This window comes from Cebus imitator, unplaced genomic scaffold (assembly GCF_001604975.1).
Source record: "Cebus imitator isolate Cc_AM_T3 unplaced genomic scaffold, Cebus_imitator-1.0 Scaffold118, whole genome shotgun sequence".
Taxonomy (NCBI): domain Eukaryota; kingdom Metazoa; phylum Chordata; class Mammalia; order Primates; family Cebidae; genus Cebus; species Cebus imitator.
This window is the reverse complement of record NW_016107433.1, coordinates 1615019-1617042: the sequence shown is the minus strand read 5'-3', so window position 1 is coordinate 1617042 and position 2024 is coordinate 1615019. Positions and strand designations below refer to the sequence as shown.

Genomic DNA, 2024 nt, shown 5'->3' with positions numbered 1-2024 from the left:
GACCAGGATGGTCTCGATCTCTTGACCTCGTGATCCACCCGCCTCGGCCTCCCACAGTGCTGGGATTACAGGCTTGAGCCACCGCGCCCGGCTCACTGTGCAAGTTTTAAAACTACAAACTGATTTAAAATGGTGCTTTATTATTAAAAAAAACCACATGATGTGCTTTTTTTGGGGGGGCGGGGGGCGATGGGTGTCACTCTGTCACCCAGGCTGGATTACAGGGTGCACAATCCTGGCTCAGTGCAGCCTTGAATACCTGGGCTCACGCGATCCTCCCATCTTAGCCTCCTAAGTAGCTGGGCCTACAGGCATGTGCTATGGCGCCCACACCTGGCTAATTTTTGTATTTATTTTTTTGCAGAGACTAGGTCTTGCCATGTTGCCCAAGCTGGTCTCAAACTCCTAAGCTCAAGTGATCCTCCCACCTCAGCCTCCTGAAGTACTAGGTTTCCAGGAGTGAGCCACTGCACTCAGCTGAGGTATTGTTCTATGTCTTATAAGAACTCAATGCTTATATTTTCCTGATGATGAGGGTCCATATCTAGCACTGTTCATCCACTTACCAAGTACATTTATATAAGGATGAAACCATTGATTTTTGTTGTTGTTGTTGTTGTTTTTGTTTTTTTGAGATGGAGTCTTGCTCTTGTTGCCCAGACTGGAGTGCAATAAATGGCATGATCTCAGCTCACTGCAACCTCTGCCTCCCAGGTTCAAGAGATTCTCCTGCCTTAGCTTCCCAAGCAGCTAAGATTACAGGCACCTGCCATCATGCCCAGCTAATTTTTGTATTTTTAGTAGAGACAGGGTTTCACCATGTTGGCCAGGCTGGTCTTGAACTCCTGACCTCAGGTGATCTGCCTGTCTAGGCCTCCCAAAGTGCTGGGATTACAGACGTAAGCCACTGTGCCCGGCCAAAACCATCATTTTCTAAAGTAGGCATGTAGAACTGTTTATAATGGAAGCCTGCACAACAATGCTGTGTTATTTCTGCTCTTCTTTATCAAAGCTCTCCTGTTCGTTTGCCTGGTGTGCCTCACCTTACTTAGTTGAAGGAACCTGGAAAGTTCCTGAAAGTTCAGTATTTTAAGACTATGATAAAGTCAAGAGGAATTTCCACAAAGTAGCACTCAAGCTGACTATACTCAACTATACATCATACTACAGGATTCATTTATTTATAAATTCACCAGCAGTCAGGAATTTAAGTTCCAATGGGGCAGGCTTTCTCTATCTTGTTTTCCCCTGAATCCCTAATGCTTACATATACTGAGTACTAAATAAAATTATTTGCCAACTGAATCTTTAATACAATTTAGGGACTTGGAACAATGACAACAAAAATCATGCTCAAGTAATCGCTACAGGTGAGCACTGAATAATGAATTTTAGGATAGGGAGTCAGAATTGCAACAAAGTGCTTTTACAGACCTTTAGCCATAACTTGAGCTGAATGTTAGCTATGCAAGTCCTCTGCTTTCCTTCTCACCTCACTTCTCCCTTGGGCTGGGGGCTCTGGGTTTAGGCTCTCACCTCTAGATTCCTCAGAGATATCTTCCTGCTGGGACTGGACAAAACATAGGTCTCAACTGAAGCAAGTCAAAATTATTACTGGTAAACAAATCTATGATGTAATGTAAATGTAAGTCATTAGCAATCTTGATAAGCACAATTTTTAAGTTGATAAAACTAATGCTTGCAATTTAATTTTTTACTTCATTTTGCATGGATATATGCATGAATTTTTTGATTTATTTAAACTCCAATCCAGGCCAGGTGCCATGGCTCATGTGTGTAATCCCAACACTATGGGAAGCCAACGCAGGACAACTGTTTCAGGCCAGGAGTTCAAGACTAGCCTGGCCAACAAAGTGATACTTTGTCTCTTAGAAAAAAAAAATTAAAAATAAACCCCAGTCCACTAAGTATGTGAGGGGGCTTCCTATTTTTTCACCAATCTAAGATAAGAGTATAAGGAATTATTTATGCCCCTAATGTATAATTTTATCATTTTCTTCCCC

At 42.3% G+C, this 2024-nt stretch overlaps 1 protein-coding gene across 4 annotated transcripts in view; it reads right to left on the bottom strand.

Moving 5' to 3' along the window:
• NFATC3 (nuclear factor of activated T cells 3) overlaps positions 1-2024 on the bottom strand; it is a 163282-nt gene that overhangs the window by 7215 nt on the left and 154043 nt on the right. Inside the window, exon 10 of one of the 4 annotated variants that reach the window (XM_017539466.2) lies at positions 924-1627. The exons of the other annotated variants lie outside the window; for them this stretch is intronic. Coding sequence (XP_017394955.1) covers positions 1548-1627 — 80 coding nt within the window. The 3' untranslated portion in view covers positions 924-1547. Of the gene's footprint in view, positions 1-923; positions 1628-2024 lie in introns of those variants that run through there. 4 annotated transcript variants of the gene reach the window in all.